This window comes from Lissotriton helveticus, chromosome 3_1 (genome assembly GCF_964261635.1).
Source record: "Lissotriton helveticus chromosome 3_1, aLisHel1.1, whole genome shotgun sequence".
NCBI lineage: Eukaryota > Metazoa > Chordata > Amphibia > Caudata > Salamandridae > Lissotriton > Lissotriton helveticus.
The window spans coordinates 411686494-411711079 of NC_136061.1; the positions used below are offsets into that span (position 1 = coordinate 411686494).

At 44.0% G+C, this 24586-nt stretch overlaps 1 protein-coding gene across 2 annotated transcripts in view; it reads right to left on the reverse strand.

Annotated features, from left to right (window-relative positions):
- The window catches only part of ALS2 (alsin Rho guanine nucleotide exchange factor ALS2), a 1284778-nt gene that overhangs the window by 1105170 nt on the left and 155022 nt on the right, over positions 1 to 24586 (reverse strand). For both annotated transcript variants that reach the window (XM_078680222.1, XM_078680224.1), the window contains 2 exons: positions 20346 to 20500; positions 3719 to 4623 (listed from right to left, as the gene is read on the reverse strand). In XM_078680222.1, coding sequence (XP_078536348.1) covers positions 3719 to 4623; positions 20346 to 20500 — 1060 coding nt within the window. The remainder of the gene's footprint in view (positions 1 to 3718; positions 4624 to 20345; positions 20501 to 24586) is intronic.

Sequence of the window (24586 nt, forward strand, 5' to 3'; positions counted from 1 at the left end):
AACTGTTGGCAGCCAATCAGATCGCAGGCTCGAGATCGGGAGGACTTGCGGATCTTCTGCGTAGATATATGGATATCTGAGAAATCTTTAAGTTTCGCAGGAACTACTGAACGGATTTACACCATTTAACAAAAAGAGTGCACTCTGGACCAAGAGCTAACTTTTTGCAAAAAGTTGGTGTAATTCCGTTCAGCAGTTCGGGCTGTAGTCTTGTCTAAAGTTTCCTATGTAAATTACCATGGAGAAAAAGAGTTTCGGGACCCCCCACTTTTTCTCGGCCCCACTTGACAAATCACCCCGAAACTTTCAACACAGTAGCTGAAGTGAGAGGGTCAAGAATTTTGAAAATGTCGCGAAGATTAGTCAAACAGCACCAAAGATATTGGCAAACGAAAAAACGCTTTTTAAATAGATACAAGGTCCTAACTATAACTAGCTACTGGCAACTGCCAGTAAGTAATTTGGGCTTTTAGTGTCTTACTTAATAATATTTAACACCCTGTATTTGAACTTGATAGGACAGACAGACAGACAGACAGACAGACAGACAGACACACACACGGGCGCGCGGTGTTGGCCAAAAAACGTGAGCTTCAAAGGGAAAGCCACCTTTAATCGGTAAAGGGCAACCACACTCGAGAGGGACTGCTTCTTTGTTCAGGTAGATGGGCTGGCGGTGGAAAAATAGAGGGGAAACCAGTTGCCAAACCCTTTTTCCTGTGGGAGTATAGAGCGAAGGTAGTCACACCTCTAGGGTGAGCTACCATGCACCCCACACCAAGGGAGGGGGTTCAGACATCTTGCGAGTGGGCAGAATAGTGGACATTAAGATAGCTAAGATTACACACATAGACGGATGTTGTCATAAGGTGAGAGGAACCTGGCAGCCCATTCACTAGTGTCCGCTTCATCCCCTGAGGGCGCTTTCTGGGCATAAATATGGCACCCCTGACACCCAGACCTCAGATCTCATTGGGACTAGATAGATGACCGAAGAAAGACTGTCCTACTGACCCATGGCCTTGGCTAGAGAGGCTGCACCAATCCCTGGACTGCAACTGCTGCTCCTTGGGCTAGTAAAGGAAGAACTGTGCCTGTGGTACCTGGCTCATGGAACAGTTGTTCCAGAACCCAGATAGAAAAGCTGAGCTTCAAGAGTCAGTCAGCTGACTTCCTCTTCCAACAACAGGGCTATAACTGCTGAAGTAGCAGGTTCTGGCCAGTCAGTAGCCACATTCAGCGTGCAGCCGAGACCACTACTCGAAACTCAAAGGTTACACAGAGTCTACTGGATCAGGGAGAGTCATCAGATTTGTCACACAAGATGGCCAGTGACCCTCCCCAAAGGGTACCTCTGGTCCTGCTATGACCGAAGACCAGTAGGCCAGTCATAACTGGACTTCTGTTGGACCAAAGAGGACTTCAAGGGGGGCCATCAACCCCTGTGGCCAAAGTCGATTTTCACTTGGATTGCCAGGTTTTGAACTCATTACACTACACCATGCAAGATACTGTGGAGGAGTCATACCCACTAGTTTAGTTTGTTTGTTTCTCTTTAAGTAAATTCAGAAGGTTTACTATCACATGATCTTAAAGCAAGCATTATTAAGGGCATCAGGAGAGACATATAAGTCATGCTTAGATTCTTCATTACCATTTAACAGATGCTGCTTAAAGCCTTTGCCATAGGTATTAGAGTCTAATAGGGACGCAAGCAGAATTGCTCACAAGTAGATCTAAATTCTCTGATGCAAAAAATATTTCTGTCCCAATAGTCAAGATTCTTTGACTCCATTTAATTGACAACGGCACTGCAATAATAGGATCCAGTGTTGCAAAAGGGGTGTTACGCTAGGTTCCTCAGTGAGCTAGATATCATAAAAGGCTCAGGTCGACTGATATATGGCAATGTTTCTTGGCCTGCTTGCTTGTCAATGGTTGGAGCCAATAGACGTTTCAACCACATTGATAACATTGCTTCTAGACAAGCACCATTGGAAGGTAGCAATAGCTGGCTGAGATCTCCTGTTAGCAGATCCAAGATCACAGTGACAACATTAGATGTCAACTCTAACATGGCAAGAAGAATTTCAAGTGTGTTTGCTGCAATAACTACATCTATATTGGACTGGTGCAATCAGAGGGCTGCACTATTCACTTCCAGGGACAAAACCCATCCATTGGAGTCCTGCCTATCAATCAGTAAGACAGACACAGAATCAATAGGGTGAGGGGAGCATGTGGTCATCTTAAGACTTGGTACCTTCCACAATGTGGCAGAAGCAGTATTTGCCCATACCTTTGCAAACAAAAGTTATAGCACCCAAGGCTACAGAGCTTGGTGACATAGGGAGTCTGGCCTGAAACATCTTCTAGGTACTTCTGTTTTTTTTAACCCTCTAATCCAAAACGTGCCCAGACCATTCTTGAGGACCGCGCTGTATGTCTGCTGTCAAGAGGGAGAAGACCATTAAAATCAGTCAAATGTTGTTAGAAAATTTCGTAAGTTTAACCATCACACTCACTGAAAATTGGGCCAAAGCTGTAGGAGGGGTGTTCTAAAATGAGAGACATGGCTTGACGCAATGGCAGCTTCAGCATCTGATGTAGGAGGGACAGAATCGGGAGACCTACATCATGACTTCCTAAAATGAAGCAAACTATGGAGGGTTTTAATGGAGGCTAATGTAAGTTTGCTAGAGATTCTTCGGAAGAGGCCGTAGACAGTAGCAGTAGAGAATCACTCCGCTGATTTTACTTTCTTACAACCTAGAAAAGAAAGAGTCAGTGCTTCTGTTCTTTTTTTTCACCATGGGGTGGGGCAATGGGTCTGGGGCCCAAGGTGCTTGCATTATACAGCCAAAAGCTCAAGCACACTGGATCCATAATCCATTCTGAGATACCACATGCATCTTTCATATTGTCTGGTCAGTACCAGATGGTTCTTGCATTTCCCAAAAGGGCAGAAACCATGTGGTGTTATGGCTCTGCCAATAAGATGAGACACTTTGAGAAAATGCCCTGAGAAAACAGAAAATCATTGATTTTAGTATTGAAGATCAAACAAATTACATGGTGAGTACCACGTGGCACCTTTATGGAATAGTGTCATCACATCTGTGACACCTTAGCAGCTGCATTAATGGAGTCTTTCTTCTACTACCTACCACCCATTACTGGGATAGAAAACTCAGTGCTTAATTTGAGCCTGTGGTTTCCGGGGCTCAAAACCGGTAGTTAATCATCAACAGCGGCACTTTTCATGAGCACCAGTTAAGGACACATTAATTTACAGGGAGATTAAGTAATTTGCTCAGAATCACAGGATGCCGAGTTGACGTCGAGACTCAAACCTGGTTCCCCGGCTCTGAAGTCTAAAGCTGTGATCATTCTACCACATCCTCTCCCCACTTTCATGGTTAGCAGTTGGTTCTGTTTTAGGAGGCGCTAACAGAAAATGGGCTGGTGCAAGATGCCTACTGACTAGAGCCCCGGCACTTATTTGTTTACAAATTAACCACTGAGAAAAATCCACATTCAACCAGGACCACAAGGATATTTTAAAAGATGAGGAATCTGTGGATAGATTAATCCATTAGAAAAGAGGGTTAGACACAAGAAACAGACTCACAATTATACTTACAATTGTAATGTCTTTTTCCATTTACAATTCTAAAAACAACATAATATAAACGTACGAGAGTAAAACGTATATTACCTGCTCCTGCTCTGTGACTTTGCTGTTCCCTGGTTCTTCATTGGGTGTGTGTTCTGCAGCTTCCTTACCAGGATACAGGCAATTAACCACATGTGAGAGGTTCATAATCCTATTTACTCCCTGCTCAAATGAGTTGGCATCATCACTGATGGACTGACCAGTCATGTCGGATTCTTTAGAAAGGCCCTCGATAAGGGACACTGGGCCATCTCCGTGCTGCTCAGTTGAATCACTTCGCACCTCAACGGACTCAGAGCACAAGGGGCTACGAGGAGTTGGGTGGGAATCGGGTAAAGCCACACCCAATGGGCAGCAGTGACTGTCTGAAATGATAACATGGTCTTCCTTGTCCGTCATCGTGATCAGAAGCTGGCTACAGTGGTTGCACCTCTCTGGAACAGGTTTCATTTCCAGAGAAAGGGAGCACTGGACAAGTGCCAGGCTGTGGTGAGATCCACAAGCCACTTGCAGTACAATGCGCCCTGACAAGTGCTCCACCTTTTGAGGTTTGGCAACTGGGAAAGTGTTGGTGTTAAGGCCAAGCTGGCAGCCGCTGCCCCATGCCCAAATTTCTCTGCTGATGGACAATGCCAATGTGTGCTCTTCTCCGCAGGCAAGCTGCAAAACCCGAACCCACTGTGGGGGTCTTGTCTCTTGGTCCGATATACTGACTGGGATGGGTTCAGGGACATAGGTTTGGTTAAGAACCGCACACTGGCCAGCAGAATTTCCTCCCCACATGTAGACCATACCCCCATCCATCACAACTCCACTGTGGAAGCTACCAGCTGCCACAGACACAGCTCGCTGTCCAACTAGAGTCTTCTCCAAGACAGGGCCAGATGAACCATCTTCTTTCATGCCCTGCCTCCATGGCAGTCTTCCATAGCTGTAAACTTCACCATCTGAAAGCAGAGCATCAACAGTTATGGCTTCAACATGTGGATCACAAATCCCTATTACTCGTGAAAAGGGTGTCTCTTTTATAAATAATGCTTGGAAGCAATTTACCTGGATGAAGGTTTAGTCTTTGTGCATATAGTGTTAAACTCCCTAGACAAAGATGATATTCTGTCTTTTTACTGGAATATTGGAGGATCACTTAATTTAATTTGTTATTTACTATTCCAAATGGTAATCTCAGGTCATTATTAATTCCCGTCTTTATTGACACCCCCCCAACAGTTCTCACTTTTTTTCACTAAAGAATTATATCCTCACTAGCGTTACTTTTTCAGCCACTCGTAAACCTCATAATGTACTCGAAAAAAGGTCTATCCTTCATTGGGTTCTCAATCATGTTAAAAGGTTACAAATAAGTTGAAACTAAAACTATTCTCCTGGCCACGTTGTCTCTCCTTGACTTTATGATGAAAGAGAAGGGGCCAATCTACATCGAAAACGTTTTCTACAATGTTAACATAAATGAATGACTTATGCTTTGTATTGCTAGTTTAAAATTAAAATAATTTTTGGTTTAGCATTTACACTTTCAAACAGGTAACTTTTAAAATTCTCTGTCTGACTTATTGTGGACAACGCTAATATTTACACTAGCCTACGGGGAAGCCTATTGCGAAAGCCTGCTTGGCTTTCTGTGCTCTCCATCTTCTCACATTTTCCCTTCCCTGGTGAATAGCTTAATTACCATTATGATTGGATGACTTGAACTCGTCCATTGTTTAAATTCAGGAAACAACTTTTTTTATTTTGCTTTTCGCACACCATAAAACAATGTGTTTTTCTTGCTCTCTCTCCATTGTTCTGCTTCCCCTCCCCATGACAGCCCCCTTCCGCTCTTCATGTTTCTTATCCCAGCTCAACACTAGCTTCAACCTTCCTGTCTCACTCAACATTTTTCCCTTTTCCTCTGAGCTCCTCTAATGCCCCACCACTCCATGCTTCTCCATGCCGCTCAGCAGCATTCAGCTGCTTTCCCACTCTTCTGCTGCTCAATTCTCCTGTCATTTTTTTAGTATAAAAAAAATTTCTGACGTCCCAGCAGCTGCAACTTTGCTTTCAGGCCCCTTCTTTCTTGATTATGCACTTTTGCGTAGTTTTTACTAGTTAATTTACAGCTCCAAGACATGTTTCTGGCACCTTGGAACGATAAAATAAAATGAAATCGATTTGGCTACCACAGAATCATGTCACAAAGCGTGCATGAATGTTTACAAGTCATCACGTTGGAGCCAGCCATTTCTTGTATCATTTTTTGCAATTATCTTTGGCATGGCAAACAATATTTATTTGCCCATCTGCCACAAGCACTAGAAAAGTCAAAAGGTTGTCTAATGCCTTTAAAAGGAGAAACCTACTGGCTTTGTCACTGCTTTTTATGTATAATGGGTAATCTGAGCTCCATGACAGGGGTAATCTGTATATTTGGATCTCACCAAGATAATTTTTCTCAAAATACATAGAAATAAAAAGGTACAAAGCGCTAAAGTTGGAACTTAGGGAAACTTTTTAACCACTGTTACAACCACGTCTATTTCAAATCCAGGGATGTCTTCCCTCAAAGGAGTAGAACTTGCTAAAACGAGATTTAGAAGTCAAACAATTATTAGGTACTTAAAGACTGTTTTAAAAGAATTTAAGGGGCACCAAATATATACTCCACATACAAAATCCAATTTTTTTAGTTACATATAATTAGTTCTCACAATATATTATGTCAAACATATGAGTTTCAACAGTCAAAATATTACATTCCTCTATTAGACAATTTCTTTAAATTCGATTGCAAACCGATTCATAACCAACTCGTTTTTATATGTGATTTATCAATTCACATACATTCCATTATTTAAAGCTGTATCAATCGAGAAGAGAGAATGCAGACCTTAGACAGACTATGACTGCCCCTGATCTTTCTGTGGTTAGTTCAAGTACTCTAATTTTCTGGCGATCCAACAGAAAGGAATTTCTAGACTCCCTTCTGGCCCGCTTTGCCTTTCACCCATTATGTTTCTGACTGCTCTAATGTGGGATACTTTATGAGCGTGCTTCTATGGCAGCGTTGGCTTGGGCTCTTCATCTGTTGCAGAATCAAATCCATGCCTAAATAATTATAATCCTTTCAAATTGGTCGCGAGGCCAGCTAAAGAATTCAATGCAGAAGAGGAACTGTGCGACATCTAGCAATGCTCATGTGCTATCTTATTTGACGCATTTTTGTCAGCTGGTTGCTGAGATCACCTTGGTGGAAAGAATCCAGATGACAATTTCTGACAGGGACTTAACGAAAAGATTAAGGATACATTAGTGCACTCATCTAGACCTAAATCTTTTTGAGAGTTTAAGTAGGAATGTACTCTCATTGATCATTGACTGCTGGAATGTAAGAATGAAAGAGGAAAAATCAAGGTTCTGGTCTTCTCCACTTGTCGAGAGTCTTCTACATTCAGACGTATGAGTCCACTTATGTTGATAATACAGCCTGAAAAGCCAATGCAAACTAAAATTGCTAGGGGTCCGGTGTCTAAAGCTGAAGGAAACTGAAAGAGAAGAACTGCACTATACCTTTACTGCTGAGAAAATGGTTGTTTGGTTAGAGCAAGTCCTATTTCCCCAGCAAGGAAATGTGTCTTCCTGGCATTAACAACTCCCCAAGAGCATGCAATGACTCGACTTTCTTTCAACATTTCCAGTGAAGAGTCTGCTTTCACCCTGAAGAGTCTTTCGCCATTGAAGGGCATATCTATTAAGGATACCTGCACATCTTTTTTTTTTGCAGAGTTTTATATAGCGAGAACTAGAACCGAACCGAATCGGTTATCAGAGCACTTTACATAGCACCAGTTACGTTACATGAGGACACACTTTCATTTTAGGCACGGGGAGATTAAGTGATTTGCCCAGAATCACAGGGGTTTTTTGGCGTCGTTACCGAGACTCGAACCCAGATCCCCAGGTCCGAGGTCGAGCGCCTTAGCCGTAAGGTCAACCCCTCTTACATCGCCAGAAAATCTGGTTGATCTTAATCATTTGTATCTTCCGAGTATGACTCTCGTGCCAATAGTCCTGCCAATACCAGTAGTATCCAGGCATGCACATATTATATATTTTGCAACATCCTGCCAAGCATGTAATGTCTGAGCCAAAGAAGCTCGGAGGTCTTCTGGGACAGATAGCAAGGTCTCGGTGGCCATGTCCCACAAAGCATGCACGTACCTGCCAAATAAACAAACCGCATTTATAGTCTTAAGGGGCAAGTTGCAGAAGAAAACATTATTTTGCCTTGATTGCTTATATTGAGGATTATTCAGAAAGGAATTCGGATTGTACGATGTTTGGTTAGGATGTCTGGATCAACAGGTGCAGCTGTATGTCGTATAGAACCAAAGATTGGGTTACTGTTCCTATAGGGACACCATTTCTGTCCACGAGTAAAAGGAAAAGAAGAGAACATAGGGGTCTAGGTTCTGACCTCACAGATAGAGACAATCACAGATTTGGTCTCTTGTTGCCTTCACACATCCAGAGGGATGTCATGCTTCATTATTGGGCGTTGCTCCTGGTCGGGCCGATGCTCCAAAGCCCTACAGGTCCCCCGAAGGGTTACTTTGGTAGAGATCTTTTAATTACACTGTATGATGAGTGAGGGTGTGAGATTATCCAGTGGAAAAGAGGGTATGTGAGAGATGATGAGTGACTGACTGACTGACTAAAACTGGCTAGGGGATACCCTAAAGACTTTTTAATATGTTGGTTTCCCTGACCAGCTTAAAAAAAGTAGGTTATTTGTTACTGGCTGTGTCATGATGTACCCTAGTAACTCTCAGGTGGACATGTTTCGCGCCCTTCAGTGGTCAAAACGATCCCTTGTGCTTCATCAGGACCAAAAAGGTAATTGTGAAAAGTGGAAAGCAAATGAATAAATAAAGAACACTATAATAAAAGTCGAGCAGTTCCCCGTGTGAAAACTACAGGTTGGCGTCCAGCTCAAATTATGACCGCTCTTGTTGCAACCAATTGGTAAACTTAAAATTACTCGATAGGCTATTGCATGTCCATCCACACCGTAACGGGGGGTTCTGAAGGGTGCATTCTTCTGCAATACTTACCCTCGCATGCAGCATCTCTCATTAACCCTCTCTTCCACTGGATAATCTCACACCCTCACTCATCATACAGCCTAATTAAAAGATCTCCGTCAAAAATCCCCGCCAAAGTTATCCTTCGGGGGACACCTAGGGCATTGCAGCGCCGGACCAATGATGAGTAACGCCCAATGATGAAGCATGACATCCCTCTGGATGTGTGAGGGCAACAAGAGACAAAATTTGCGATCGTCTCTATCTATGAGGTCAGAACATGGTCCGCTCTGTTCTCTTCTTTTCCTTTTCCTCGTGGACAGAAATGGTGCCCCTATAGGAACAGTGCTTTGGAAGACAAAGGTCCTAAGCTTATCAAAATAAAAATTGTGAATGAAATATAGGCCATAATAGGAAGCTATATTTATCCTCTGTCCAACCGGGCAGGGTATTTATTTTAAACACAATGAAAAGCAATTATATGAATAGTTTATAGGCACAATCCTGTACCTTACTCAAAAGGGACAAACAACACATGGGGGAAAAAAGGTTTCCACAGGCAAAAAAAGAGCAATACTGGCCACTTTTTAAATCAGTATTCAATTGAAGTATTTGCCAGTCAGTACTAAACACAACAAGAATACAACACAATGGCTAGGTTGTGGTAGCACTACTTAAAGTCGACGTTTCGATCCCTTTTCGCTCTAATTACACGGGATCATCATCAGGACATCAATTGACAAACATTTGCCTGCCTATAATTATAATACAACCGCCTGTTGTGGAGGAAGGAAGAGGGGAAGAAAGTCATAGCCGAAGGCTAAATTAGAAGGTGTACTTTCAACAAGTCAAACAGTCCATCTACTTTGTACATTTCACAGTTATTCGGAAGCGGCTTAACGTGTTGTAATTGGTGTTTTAAAATAGAGTGAAGGTTTCGGGGGCTTTCAAGACAGAGTGCGTGAGTGACTGGTGCCAATTCATTCAATCTTTATTTCGCTGACAATGTTATTCTTCTTATTTAAGTTCATGAAGTTTAAGCATGACCGTTTATGGCGAAAGTTCACAGCCATCTCGTGATCAGGCACACGTGTACAATCATACAGTGTTCTCGGTGGGAAATAAGGGGGGGGGCGCCTTACATGTCCTAGTGGAAGACAGATTGCTTACCGATACTAGGCTCTTAATAGTCTGCACTTTTGATAACTACATTTCTATTGTTTTTAAGTGTTTCAATTGCTTTTTTCTCTTGAAATGAGATGTTATACGGAACAAACAATTTGCTGTTCTGTATTGTAGTGAGATCTCTTAGCACAAGTTTCTCGAATGCTATGATTTCGGGGGGTACCATTGTAGATGAAGGTGAGAAGGTGGATGGTGGTCGGAACGGAGTATTCGTGGCAGGGACGGGGCTTGGCCCTGCCACGAATACTCCATTCCATCTCATTTCAAGAGAAAAAAGCAATTGAAACACTAAAAACAATAGAAATGTAGTTATCAAAAGTGCAGACAAAGGGGGTGGAATTGTCATTCAAGAAACTGAAACCTATAAGGCAGAAATCATGCGCCAATTAAATAACCCAGACCATTACCTAAGACTTCCAGGGAACCCCACTAAGCAAATCCAAGAGATCATTACCAAACTGACATCTCAAGCCTGCAGAGAGGGTTTTCTGAGTAAAAAAAGAGTACAACTTTCTCAACATCAAATCCCCCAGACTGCCAGTTATATATACACTACCCAAAATTCACAAAAAAATAACGAATCCACCTGGCCGGCCCATTGTTTCTGCGTGCGGCTCAGTGCTGGAACCCCTGGGTGCCTACGTAGACTTTTTTATCAAAGAGTTTGTTCCCACCACGGCATGCTACGTGAGAGATAGCATGTCAATGATCAATCTGGTGGAACATCTCAAATTTGATCCCCATCATGAGACACTTTGCACATTAGATGTGGAGTCATTGTACACAAGCATTCCACAAACTGCTGCATTACTGGTCATTCAGAAAATTCTTGATACCCGCCCACGCCCACACAGGGTGCCCACTCTTTTTATCCTCCAACTACTGGAATTGTGTTTAACGAGAAATTTCTTTTTCTTTGATAACACATATTTCCAACAGATTAAGGGGACATCCATGGGGGCTATTTTTGCCCCCAACCTGGCCATACTGTTTATGGACCAAATGGAAGTGGGTTCAATACTGACACCATCCAATCCCTTCTTCACAGGTATTAAAATGTGGAGGCGGTATATAGACGATATTTTCCTAATTTGGAATCAGACCAATGAAACGCTAAACAGTTTCCTACATTGGCTTATTAACAATTGCTGCGGGCTTACATTCACTCTAAGCCATGACAAATCCTCAATAGCATTTCTGGACCTCACCATCTACCACTCAGAAGGTGAACTCCTTACCAGACTCTTTAGGAAGCCAACAGAGCGAAATACTCTTCTATACTACAAAAGCAACCACCCTAGGGCGTTGAGGGACTCCCTACCATACTCTCAGTTCCTCAGGATCAGACAAAATTGCTCTTGTACAACTGATTATTTCAGAGAGGCTGCAGTTCTCTCGAACAAACTGAAAGATCGAGGGTACCCAAGGAGAATAGTCAAGCAGGCCCTCAAACGAGCATGGTATTGCCCACGAGAGGTTTTACTGACGCCAAAAAACAAAGATCAGAAAGAAAGAATCGCATGCGTCACAACTTTCTCGCCGGTCTCTAACAAAATTAGAAGGTCAATCATCAAACATTGGCCTACAGTTAATGCAGGTTCAATATACATTGACAAACCACTCTTCGCATTCCGCAAGAGTAAGAATTTAAAGGACCATCTGGTTAGAGCAGCATTACCAATAACACCACAGGGAGCCACACTTGACGCAGCATGGGGACTACCACCACTCATAGGCCATGTAAAATGTGGTTGTTGCAATGTCTGTGAATACACGGTGGAGGGCAAGGAATTCACTCACAATGACACCACGTTTGAAAGACGCTCATTTTTTAATTGTAACTCGTCAAATGTAATTTATGCACTACAATGTCCCTGCCCAAAATTGTACATTGGCCAGACTACACAAAAGGCCAAAACACGCATTTGCCAGCACAGGAGCCGTGTAAGATGTAAGACAACCAATGCTCCTTTGGTGGACCATTTCGTAGAAGCTGGGCACAACGAAAATGATTTAAAATGGACAATACTGAAAGTGGTCAAGCTACCGGCCAGAGGAGGAGACATTGCCCAAATACTCAACCGAGAGGAGCTAAAGACAATGATTCAGTTCGATACGATAAGGAATGGCCTGAATCGAGCAGAAGACTGGACCACCTTATTATAAACAATACTTGTCTTGCTTCCTGTCCTGGAAACAAGCAGACAAATAGACTATGGTCAAATCAAAACATGGTGCCAGGGCATCATTTTATTCCACAATCGAGTTCCCTGTTTTTGGCAGTAGCTATTCGAAATCTATGTGTTTTATATAATCTCTAAAATCGGCGCAATTATTGTCACAGAATACACCTTCACTTATGTACCACTATGACCTTAGTAAGCACTTCCCCCACTATTAGCACCATCACGCCTGCACATTTATTATGTAAATACCCTTGCGCCGTCACCCGACATTTATACCCCAAAGGTTGCTTATAAATCGTTGCCTTGCATATGCCACCCCGAAGAACTAACCTCGGAATACCTGTTCCAAAATGGCCACCACTAGGTTAGAAAGACTAGTTCCATAATGGCCGCCACAAGCTGGCCGCTTTCTATTTCCACTCCCCTGCTGCCTTAGGTAACACGAGGACACCACCAAGTCAGACTGCAATCACAGCAGCGGACCGATAGGACATCGCTCCTTCGTCCCCCAGAACCCCTAGTACAACGGAGTCATTGCACCAACAAGGTAAACTAGAAACTACGCAGTACCGAGCCAAAAAGAGCGGCTTTACGAGGCTTAACTTCACCAGCCAATCTTTGACCCGTTCCCTTTCCCTTGCCTTAACAGGCGCAGTGGTGGTACATTGTACACGGCATGGAGATACAGGACCTTGTTCCTTCCGGCCCGTAGAACCCCACATGTCCCGTGGTTAATACGCCACGCAGGTAAGAAACAAACTGCGTACGAAAAGCGATAATTCCGAAAGTTATCCACGCAGCTTGGACCCCACAAGCCATAAAATAATTCAACTTTTGTTCCCGCCCCCCGACAACAGATGCAGCGTCCTTACCCCTTTGGACCAGCAGTGAATACCAGACCCGCAGGCCATAGGATTGCACAACACAGGTAAATGTTAGTTAATTATCGGCCCCGAAATAAGTGAGTCACCTCATTGTAACTATTACCAGTATCGGCCCCGAAATAAGTGAGCCTCCTCATACTATTTATTACCAGCATTCCCCTTCCCACGTTTTAGAAATAATCTCGGCAGCCCATCCCCTGCTGTACGGACCCCTAGATTCAAGGAACCAATTAATGCCACACCCGAGTTCGTCCTTAGAACACACGCCCTGGTAACTTGTACATAATGGGCCTTATTCCCTCCCCTAGGTAGAACACTCGACCCGAGGTTCCGGCAACTCGAGTTGGCAGCCAGCCGCATTGGTATGCCCCCTGCCTCCACTATTGAGAGCCTAGAATCGGTAAGCAATCTGTCTTCCACTAGGACATGTAAGGCGACCCCCCCCTTATTCCCCGCCGAGAACACTGTATGATTGTACACGTGTGCCTGATCACGAGATGGCAGTGAACTTTCGCCATAAACGGTCATGCTTAAACTTCATGAACTTAAATAAGAAGAATAACATTGTCAGCGAAATAAAGATTGAATGCATTGGCACCAGTCACTCACGCACTCGGTCTTGAAAGCCCCCGAAACCTTCACTCTATTTTAAAACACCAATTACAACACGTTAAGCCGCTTCCGAATAACTGTGAAATGTACAAAGTAGATGGACTGTTTGACTTGTTGAAAGTACACCTTCTAATTTAGCCTTTGGCTATGACTTTCTTCCCCTCTTCCCTCTTTCTTCCTCCACAACAGGCAGTTGTATTATAATTATAGGCAGGCAAATGTTTGTCAATTGATGTCCTGATGATGATCCCGTGTAATTAGAGCGAAAAGGGATCGAAACGTCGACTTTAAGTAGTGCTTCCACAACCTAGCCATTGTGTTGTATTCTGGTTGTGTTTAGTACTGACTGGCAAATACTTCAATTGAATACTGATTTAAAAAGTGGCCAGTATTGCTCTTTTTTTGCCTGTGGAAACCTTTTTTCCCCCATGTGTTGTTTGTCCCTTTTGAGTAAGGTACAGGATTGTGCCTATAAACTATTCATATGATTGCTTTTCATTGTGTTTAAAATAAATACCCTGCCCGGCTGGACAGAGGAAAAATATAGCTTCCTATTATGGCCTATATTTCATTCAAAAATTTTATTTTGATAAGCTTAGGACCTTTGTCTTCCAAAGCATAATTCCCCATGGTCCTCAGCCAACCGTTTGGTTTCCCTTGTCACATTAAGGAACCTATAGGAACAGTAACCCAATCTTTGGGTCTATACTACTAAGTGGAGCACGGGTACTGGACCTCAGCTAGCTCCTAGTCCCCCACCCACCCCCCCCCCCGCCCTCCTTTTTGATTTCGACCAGCTATTGGCTAGCTGACTGGAAGACAAGAACAAAGATTGGACCATTGAGCCGTCAAAATATCAGCGAGGGCATCATTTAATGGTAGTAAGGGCTCAGGTGACATTGTCCCTGGATTTCTGACAGAATGTTCCCTTTTTTGTCTCAATTGAAGGAACCTGAAGTATTAACACCTCACTAGCGTCACGGACCACCACTGTAAACAAGGCACTTTATTCTGTTAGTCCATGATGAAAGTCAAGGTTTACTTCAGGACAGCCATCTATCCCACTTGCATTTTGTAAATCCAAGTATAATGCTTCATCGTTATAGGGGAGGGGGGAGTAGTCCATCCCCTTCTTATCACTGTCCTTCTGGATCCTCAGTTTCTCTTGTATTGGGTTTTACAGTTAGAATTGAGCTTTTGCTGCTACTTGCAGAGTAATAAAAGCATCTGGCTAGAGTCAGGTAGAAAAACCACTAGTTGCGTTTAAGACTTTGTAGTGCATCATCAGTTAAGTTCAAGCCTAGGCTGACGTTGGTTCGGGATTCAACATAAATATTGGTTTCATCATGCCAGGAACCAGCGTGGCTCTTGGGGCTGGTGTAGAAATCTGTACTGGAGTAGGTATGGGCCCTGTACTGGACCCCAAGAGGACTGATGGAGTTGGGAGGGCGGGGATGACCTGACTAGAGGCCCCATCGGCTCCGTGGGGCTCGAAGAGGCACCAGGGGGAACTGGAATCGCAGCAAACATTTACAGCATGGCTCCCGTAAGGCTGCTATCTGCTGCAGGGTCAACAACAGCCCTGGGAATTCCAGACAAGCTGCTGAATCAGTTCTGGAACCAGGGACTTCAAAAGGGTGCGATGTTCATCTAGACGCCCACACTTTCTCTTTTGAGCTAGAGTGGCAGGAAGGGGTGATGCCCACACATTCTTTTTCGAGCTACAGTGTCCGAAAGAGGTTGAGTCCTGCTTTCTCTTTTTGAGTTTGGGCCCTGGAGCTGAAAGTAGTTTGCTTGCTGGAACAGCCTCGCAACGGAGGCCAAGCCTGCAACTTGGAGCGAGAGTGGGTCCTGTGTTTCGAACGCAACCTCGTCTTGTGTTCGGCAACATAAAGTTTTGCCTACCTGCCCTTGTTTGCCTTTGGGTGCATGAAGGCATGCTAAAAGCAAGACTCAAGAGTCGTGATAGTATACCAAATACCAAAGGCACACACACCTCTTGCACGTAAATGACCTGCATGTCTTTCTGCCAGTTTTGGCACGGTTTGAAACCTGTAGGTTTCGGAGGGGACATTGTTCCTTAGCACACTGTCTAATCATTTCTCAGTCATCAGAGATAAACAACACATTCTTCTTCTGCAAAAGCCACTGCATAGGAAAAGATGCCCCTGCTACATGAATTGATTTATTATTGGTTTCAAAAGGTTATTTGCTTCATTGTGAAAATGTTGGGGACATTACCTGCACTCAACTTCAACTTACTTCACTCCTTATGATACGGGATTCATAAGCCCAAACTCCTGTCATCATCTCCTCATACACAAAAATATTTCACATTACAATGTACAGCTAAAAAAACTAGTTTGCGATTCCAGTTTCAAACCAAAATGAAAAGAGAAAAAGGGAAAAGAAAATGGAAGAGGATGGACCACCCTGAGCGGCTCATCACACAGCAGCCAACCAACGAGCGCAAAATGTAGCAAATGTATGTGAGCAGAAGCACATCCCTAGTCGGAAAGTCCTCAGACAGGAGTGTGGAGGATGTGGGATTTGGATGTCTGCATAAGCCTCAATCAGAAAGGATGAGGATTAATTTAAGAGTTAACAGGCTCAGTAAATCTGAACCATGTCAACTCTGCTGACAGTTCAATGAGTGTAAGTAGTGGGAGAGGAAACTCAGCAGACAATGACCACTTTGGTGCTAAATCATAAACAGCTCCCTAAAAACCAGCATCATACCAGATTGCCTCAAAGTCGGCCAAGTCACACCACTTCTGAAGAAACCAGGCCCAGACACTAACGACTTGAACAACTTCAGACCGGTCTCCAATCTTCCCTTCCTAGCCAAAATCCTAGCAAAATGCGTTCTCCGACAACTGAACCAACACATTAACAATATTAATCTGCTTGACCAACACCAAGCAGGCTTTCGAAAAGGCTGTAGCACCGAAACAGCAATCCTCAACATCGTGGATGACCTCCTCAACTCCCTTGACTCAGACCATTGCTGCCTCCTCATCCTCCTAGACCAGTCAGCAGCCTTTGACACGGTGGATCACAGTCTTCTCATCCAGGCTCTCAAAGATCGTGTAGGCGCAGACGAGGTGGTCCTTCAATTGTTCTCCTCCTTCCTTCAAAATCGCTCCCAAAGGGTAAAAATCAAATCCTGTTTGTCTGACCTTCTACCAGTTACCAGAGGTGTCCCCCAAGGATCCGTTCTCTCCCCGCAATTGTTTAACATTTATATGGAACCCCTCACCACCATTCTGAAAAAAGCCAACATCCCCTTCCATCTAGATGCAGATGACACCCAGATCTACTTGGAAACCTCCTCCTTTAATGACATTCTAAGACTCAACAATACTCTAAGAGAAGTTCAAGAATGGTTATCAGCAAACCACCTTATACTCAATCAGAGGAAAACTGAATTCCTGAAGGAAGAAAACCAGCAAATCGATGAATGGCTGAAACCAATCGACGCTCTCAACGGTAACCTCACCCTGGCAAACTCTGTAAAATCACTTGGAATCACCCTTGATCACAAGCTAACCATGTCCAACCACATCAAGAACTCAGCAAAAATTGACTTCCTCAATCTGAAGCTTTTCAATAAAATCAAACCCCACATACCACCCATGGACCTCAAACAAGCCACCCAATCACTTGTATTGTCCAGACTGGACTATGGGAACGCAGTCCTCTCCGGTACAGCTCTCTCCCACCTAGCACCACTCAAAACAACCCTCAATGCAGCTGGCAGAATGTTCACCGGATTCAAAAAATACGACAACATTTCTCCCACACTCAGAGAACTAAAATGGCTCCCAGTGGAATTGCATGACAGCTTCAGAACTGCCTGCCTCACGCACAAAGCCCTCCACACCAGGAAACCAGAATACTTAGCTTCTAAACTTAAGAAAGCCGGCCAGTCTAGAAGTCTCAAGAGTTCCAACACCCTCTTACTCATCTCCCTAGAAACGCGCAAACAAAAAACCGCAGCCCGCTTCCTTTGCAGGAAATGCACCCAAAATCTGGAACTCCATCCCTGTTGATATTAGAACTACCCCCACCTTGGCAAAATTCAAAAGCCTCCTAAAAGTCCTCTACCTCAACCGTGCCTTCCCAAACTGAAATCCGTGACCCTCAAGCCTCTACCCGACAGCCACCTGGCAATGCGCATCCACGGTCTACCTCATACCCTCTCCCCAACCCAGCGCCTTGGTCCACCGCCGCTCAGAGAAAAGTCTCGGCCTCAAACTTTGTCCATGCATCGAGACTACATCTAGACCTCTCTACCTCAATGGCGCGCCTCGGATCCCTTGACCTCTCTACCTCAATGGCGCACCTCGGACGCTCAGCACAACTTGTAACTCTTGAACACTTATGACTACGTTTATTCTATTCTTACCCTGTATTTGATTTCTCTCCCTCCTGCTGTAAAGCGCTCCGATACCTCCAGGTCTAGCCAGCGCTATAGAAAACTTCTTAAATAAAAAAATAAAAAATATATATATAAAGAAGCTACATCCGCCTGCACTTACAGGGAGACATTTTTATCAACAACTACCATCAGTCTTTCAGGATGCAAAACACTGCCTTGAGTACATTGGCCAACAATGTCCTTCCTGAGCTGCTTCATTTCACTTCTTTTAACCACAGTGGCTAGGCTAATATTGTGGAACAAGAGCTCTGTCTAGCTCTTGCATCGTATCTTTCCCTTTCCCATTGTGCACTTCACGACTAACTTCTATTGCATTTCCTCCTATAGAGTCAGGTATACCATAACATGTAAACCCAACTGTTACACTTGGTAGAAATGCTTGTGCTATTCTTGCTGTTGGTGATAAACAGTAGTGCTGTTTTAATTATATTCGGTGTGGTTATTACTTATGTACTAAACAACAGGGTGAGACTTTTGAAATGAAGCCTTTTAAATATAAAGTGTATTTTCTTAGTGCAGTACTTGTGTGTAGTATTCTAAAGAATGAAATTGGGTTTGAATTACCACTGTGTCCCAGACGCCTTTTAAGTGACAGTTAGTAACCAAGAAAAAGCAAACACTGCATCGACAAGATCGTTGAGCGGGGTTGAATGGGGTTACATTAACCTGGACTTTCACACTTAAGCATAGGAGAACTGAACCAAGATCAGGCATCATTGGGTGGGAAAGTCAACCCCAGTACAACTAAGCCAATGCCTTATTTATCGCAACAGATGGAGCACTGGACACGTATGTACTTCAAGAAAGGACTAAACGTAGAATTCAGTGGTAGTGCGATCTTTCAGATTCCCCAACTCCTGCACAATTATCAAATCATACATAAAATGTTTTGTAAATGTACTCCATTTTTACCTATGCATTAGTTTATTTCCTGAAAATATGCAAATTTAGCCCTCAACTTTTAACTAAATGAGCTAATTTTCCACACAATTTCCCTTCATTGAAGTGGTCTAATGTTGCCCTCAAATACCAGCTTTTCATTTGAAAAATAAGCTACGTTTTCCACGACCTAAACTGCAAAAAAAAAAAAAAACACAAAACACTTTTGCTCCAGGATATATGCTTTAATTTCTGGCTAATAAACCAATGGCCCTAAACAGGATTGTTTCACTTTCTTCGTTGCAGACCTACTACAGATACTCTCCCACTTCACTATCCCGAACCCAAAGAATACAGATCATACAAAAACTTTGGACATTCCTGCTCTACACCACTGCCATAGCCCATGGGGAGATTATGACTGAACAAATGGTATCAATTGCATACAACAATTAGAAGCCTGTAATTGCCGAAATGCTCACTGTTGGTCTTTTCTCAGAAAGGCTTCTTTCTATAAACCATGCTGAAACCAGTAACTACTGACCAGTTTCAAGCCTTTTCCCCACTGGACCACAATAGATCTGTGTGATGATCTTGAAAAAAAAACGGTGCAAGGAAGCCAAACAGACTTTAGGAAACAAGCTCAGTATCCAAACACATAAAAGATTAAAAGAGTTACACAAAATACCATGTAGCCCTCACAGAGGCTCAAGGTACTCCGTAGTGACAGACAAGACTGACACAGGTGAAAAGAGGTGCAGAAGAATCAAAACACGCAAACCTCACTGCTTAGGACCTTGAAGTTACAACCCATAATACAAAACACATGCAGAGGCGCATCAATGTAGGGACAAACCACATTCAACAAACCACACCACTTGCACTCCTCAGCCAGTGAAGGTTGAAAGACTTCTCATTAACAAACTTTCTCACATGGTCCTGCTTCAATGGGAAAAATCACAATCACAGGCATCAATGGCTCAAGCACTAAGAACTGCAAGTGGCTAAGAAATGTCGACAAGTACTCTATGTGAAAAGGGAACTGAATTCTGTTAAAAGTAAGACACAAAAAATAAATTATGGGGAACATTAACAGGGCCAGATACTGAAAGTTTTTTACTTTAAAGCTATATTTCAATTTAATTCACTGCAATTATTACTCATTGGGAAGGACTGCCTTCGGCCCTTGAACCTTCCATCATTATTGAATAAAACCCTAATAAACATGCATTTTAAAAATGAAAGTAGGATGCACTCTGGAGTAAATGTAAATGTTCAAGTTTCTTTCCTCTTCCCCTTGTATCCTGTAAACCCTTTCACAATTTTGGCCTGCCTTTAAGAGAGGGGTGCTGTTTACAGCCTCACTCTTGAAACACCAACCATTTCTTTCAGCGATCATACCTTCGGTTAGGATGACTCCATGGTTGATCCCAAGGGCGACCTGCAGGACAGGCTTGGCTCCCCATCCAAGAATCCTTTGAGGAGTAAAATGCTTAGATCGAGCCTGCCAGGTATGGACCAGGCCTCTCCCTCTGGGATCATCTCCCTCCTCGGAGCTGAAAACAAATCAATGTAAGGGTTACTAGGGAAAGTTATTAAAAAATGTACAAATGCTTGAATGGAGCCTACTGGATAGGCGTCTAATTGTGGCAGATGAAAAGAACAAGCATTTGCAATGCAATCGGTCTCACAGTTACGAGAAGTTCATCTATTGGCATTGTAAATAACAATGCCTTTATTTATGCTTTTAAAACAAAAATAAAAGGCATTATTATTTGCAATGTCAATAGCTCGAACTCACGTAAATGCGAGACCTATTGCATTGCAAATGCTCGATTCTCTTCTCTCAGCTCCAGTTAAAGCGATTTTTTAGCGAATTTCACTACCAAAGCCCATATTAATTAGAGGGCATGTGTGAAGCTCGGCCTTACTCTCTACAGTTGCAAACGCGCACTGGTACCAGCAAGCAAGCACTGGCAAGTTTAAATACTGTTCCCTGGTATTCGCTTGGGTTTTTGTTTTCGAGCTTGTGGCTACTATTCCCCTATCCTACTTGATCTTCCATGCCAAGCAAAGAGAATGAGTATTGGGAGTTAGGGGCAAAGGTGCCTCAAAAAAACGCCGAGGCTAGGGCTGTTTCGCCACCCTCAGACGCATTTGAGAGATTGCATAAGGCCTTCCTGAAGCTGCGTTACTTCCAACCTTGGTTTAGCCCCCGATGAGGATTCCCATTCTCCACAGGGAGAAGACGCAAATGCCGGGGACGACTTCGATACCCCCCGACGGGGATTCCAGTGAAGAACCAGGCCCCAGTAGACCATGGCCGCTGGTTTGCCAGATGTGCTAAATCTGGCGGAATCCTTTCTCCGCAGATTGGATACCAGCTGACAATTTGCTGCAACATGTGGCCAGCCACATTCAAGAGCCAATGAAAAAGAGGTCCGGGGAAACCTGGGGGCGGAATGCCCTAGACCCTCGTTGGCTGGGATGGTTGCCTGTACCCCCAAGATCTACAGTAAGATGGTAGCCATTAAAGACCTGAACTAGATGCATTCTGGGAATTGTAGTATTGATTCGGTTCAATTGAATCAAGCACCCAAACATGATATCTAAAAGGAATGTGTATGTCTGGCTCTGTCGAGACGGAGCCAGCTGAAATCAATAGCATAGGCTCATTCTCAGAATTAAACAGAAGGACTCACCTAGCGCTGAGCGAGCTCCCCTGAGTGCTCCAGGAGCTCAGATTCCACGCAGCGCCTCTCTGCTCCGCATTCCCTCCAAGTACTGCTGCTCCGGAGCCCATGCGAAATAGTTTACCCACTGAAGGGGAGAGGAATCTGTCCATGGCCAGGCTCGGCTTCAGCTGACCGAAGCAGAGCCGTTCTGAGCTGCGTTACTGCCGTCACAACCTAACAGGATCTCAAGTGCAGAGAAGGGGCGGAAACAAAGGGATCTTGGACATCAGGAGGGGAGCCTGAGCATGGAAAACACAGACCACAGGAGGGATTCGGGAATAAATGGAATGCGCACGGACAACAGGAAGAAGGAGAACACGAACAACGGGAGGGGGTGGTACAAAGTAAAGCACAACACTGAAACTAATTAGGAAAGTGAAAGCGCGCCATGCGCGCGTTGTGCACGAATAACGGGACGGGGGTGGGTACAAAATAAAGCACAACACTGAAACTAACTAGGAAAGTGAAAGCATGCCCTGCGCGCGTGGTGCTCAAACGACGCGTGCAATATAAAGGCACATCGCCTGTCTGGGCGCGTGCACATCGCCTATACGGGAGCGTGCACATCGCCTGTCCCCCTTCGGAAGCTAAATCGACAACAATAGCTCTCGCAAGCAAGCAGCACATGCGCTGCGTCGCTACGCGACACCTAAGAAGGGTACAAGGAGATAAAGAGAATTACCCAGGATCACACGATCAGTTAAAGGGGAAGTGGGACCTAGCACTTGAGTTTCCTGATTCAACATCCATCAACTGTTTTTTTTACTATATTGCTTAGTATAACAACATTGCTACAGAACAAAAGCATAAATATTGTTCCAAATAGTCAAATTGACAAGTAACTTTATACCACATTATGAAGTCCAACATATTACATTTAAAATGTAGCATTTGAATCAACTGAAATAAACTTAATTAGCAGATATAAGTGAACCATATCATTTCTTTCTCTGAGCTGAAGGAGAAGAAAGAAGAAATATTCTTGCTATTTAGTTTTATACATAGTTCGCCTTCGCTCAATCTAACAAATCCCACCATAAGTTATGTTATTTGCATGGTTTATTCACTCAATACATGTAAATTAGCACCTGGAGCATACTTAAACAACTTTATGTTTGCAGAGTGCTGTTATGTTCTACTTTGTTCTCTGTATTAAATCCAGGGAAGTCTCTCATCTGATTTGGCTTGCAACTCTTCTAAAAACTTCTCCCACTTTGTACAGCTTATATCTAGACCACTACTGCTCCTTGGTCAATTCCTACGTACGACCCCTTAATTAGATAACAACGGGGTCGCAGCAGACTTCCATGTCATGGTTATTTGTTGCTTCGCCTGCACCATTTCTAGATTCACAAGCCTAATGACATGCTTTGTCTTTTTCATATGACTGCATATGTCTAGCGTGTATTGCGACAGGTCTAGCAGAAGCAGCACCGTAGTTGGTTCTGATACCTTCCGTAGGACTTGTTAACAAAAGCACATGTTACTTACCTTCGCTAATGATATATCTGTAAGAAACATTACTTAGTTATAGATTCCTTACCTTACAATTACCCCCAGGTATCAGACTGGATCCGGAAAGATTTTTCATCAGCAGTACCTCTGCGCGTCGGAAGGTGGTGTCGGTCAGCTCCGCGTCCGTCGACAGTGTCATGGCCGCCGGAATGACGTTGCGGCAGCTACTTAGACGCCGCACTCACGCGATGACGTCAGTTCTGTACAGGACTTTCCGAGCCAGAAACGCAGAGCCATGCATGACATTGCCCATTGGTGCACAAACTAGGGCCCTGAAAGGATGTCCTTAACCCTAGAAATCAGTTCGCAGAAAGGGAAGGATGGGTGGGCGGTAAGGAATCTATAACTAACTAATGTTTCTTACAGATATAACGTTACGGAAGGTAAGTAACTTCTGCATCTGAAAGAAGCACGTTAGTTATAGATTCCTTACCTTAGAATAGATACCCCAGCGATACCAATCCCGGTGGTGGGTCTGCGAACCAAGATCACACCAGAAAGTCCTGGAGAACAGAACGGCACAAGAAGCCGTCTCTCCGGACTTGGCTGTCCAGGCAGCAGTGTTTGGTAAATGTGTGCAGCGATGCCCATATGGCCGCCTGACAGATGTCATTCAGAGGCACTCCTCTTCCCAAGACAGTGGTGGCTGCCGTCGACCTGGTGGAGTGAGCGCGTAGCCCGACTGGAGGCTCCCTTTTAGCCAGAGAGTAACAAGCCTTAATACACAACGCAACCCATCGAGAAATGGTGCATTTGTGTACGGCCCGACCCATCTTTGCACCCACATAGCCAACAAAAAGTTGATCATCCACCCGGAACTGTTTTGTGTGATCCAGATAGAAGGAGAGCGCAGGCTTTGGGTCCAGACGGTGGAGCCTCTCTTCTTCCTTTGAAGGAGGCGGAAAGAAGGCGGGCAAAGTAATGGTCTGCCCGATGTGGAAGGCAGTGATCACTTTAGGAAGAAAGGATGGACGGGTCCTGAGAACCACCTTGTCCTGATGAACAGGCAAGAAAAGAGGTTTGGAAGAAAGAGCCTAGAGCTCACTCACCCTTCTAGCGGAAGTGATGGCTACCAGGAAAGCAGTCTTAAGAGTTCAGAGACGGAAGGACAGTTATAAAGTGGCTCAAAGGGAGCGCATATCAAATAAGTTAGTACAAGATTCAAGTCCCACTGAGGCATAACAAATGGAATTGGAGGAAAAAAATGTTAAGCCTTTCAAGAAACGGTTATCTACCGGGGACTTGAAAAAAGAAGGCTGATCTGGCAGCCGAAGGAAAGCAGAGCTGGCAGAAAGGTAGCCCTTGATAGTGCACAGAGCAGAGCCTTGCAGGGCTAAAGAGAAAAGGAACAAGAGTACTTCTGAAAGAGGGGGAGAAAGGGGATCCACAGCC